The following is a 980-nucleotide window of genomic DNA, read 5'->3' as shown; positions in this document are numbered from 1 at the left end:
TTGACCCCGCCGGGAATCGAACCCGGGTCTCCCGCGTGCAAGGCGAGTGCAGTGACCACTGCGCCATGGGAGCTGACCATGCTGCTGCTGCTGCTGTAGCAAAATAATAAATTTTGCAATTTAATGTTGCTAGATTTTGGTCTAGCGTGTCTTGGGGTGCGGCACCTGTTGTTGATTTATCCGAAGCTGACCCTCATTACTTAAGCAGCCCATTATATTTCACTCATCATCTCCCTATTTTCTTTACAGGAAAGCGTCGACACACCCATGGTGGAGCGGCGCAAGAACTGGTTCCAGAAGCAAATCCATCGTATGGGATCAGTGCGATCTTCTTCCGTCTACTCGTCAAATCGGACCGGTCTGTTCGGGAGAACTCGGCATAATTCGGTTTATTCTTCGCCCGAGAACGGAGGTATGCAGCCTCCCACCATTACAGTGGTGCCAGACTCGAAGGAAACGCTCAACGCTGCCAAGTTGACTCTGTATGACAAACTGGTCGGTAGCAAGTCCACACGACAGCCCAGTGCCGCGAAAAAAGGTGAGTTTTAGGGTGGCCCTTTCTTAATCTAAAACTTTACTTTCCTTCTTATAGGATAAAGAACGTAAAAATTTATAGTCTCTTTTATAGTGAGAAGTTTATAGGTAAAAGGAAAATTGGTTTTATAGTCAAGAAAAATAGAAACAGATCATTTGCTTGCTACAAATATGTAGAGGTGAAATTCATCCTCACTTATGTATACCTACTTATAAAATATCAATAATAGGTATGTCTCTTTATTCGTTATAAATTTTTGCCAGGGGCAATCTTTACACTTCAGCCTTTCCTAATTCTACCTTCCGTTGTCCTCTTCTCCCCAGGTGCCAGCAAAATGAACGGATCAGCCATTCCGACCACCCTCCGGAATCGACCTCGCATCCCCACCCCGGACGTTACCAAGGAAGACCACCCACTCAAACCTCCACCCACCTCCCAGTCAGTG

The 980-nt window shown here is 46.2% G+C and overlaps 1 protein-coding gene across 1 annotated transcript in view; it reads left to right on the top strand.

Moving 5' to 3' along the window:
* Positions 1-232: 232 nt before the first annotated feature.
* Positions 233-980, top strand: part of LOC103520084 — a 13,141-nt gene continuing 12,393 nt past the window's right edge. The window contains exons 1-2 of the mRNA XM_026831341.1: positions 233-538; positions 859-977. Of these exons, the coding sequence (XP_026687142.1) occupies positions 268-538; positions 859-977 (390 nt within the window). The 5' untranslated portion in view covers positions 233-267. The remainder of the gene's footprint in view (positions 539-858; positions 978-980) is intronic.

Source organism: Diaphorina citri, unplaced genomic scaffold (genome assembly GCF_000475195.1).
Source record: "Diaphorina citri unplaced genomic scaffold, Diaci psyllid genome assembly version 1.1 scaffold3203, whole genome shotgun sequence".
In the NCBI taxonomy this organism is placed as follows: Eukaryota; Metazoa; Arthropoda; class Insecta; order Hemiptera; family Psyllidae; genus Diaphorina; species Diaphorina citri.
Note: the sequence above shows the minus strand (reverse complement) of the source record. Positions and strands in the feature narration are given on the sequence as shown.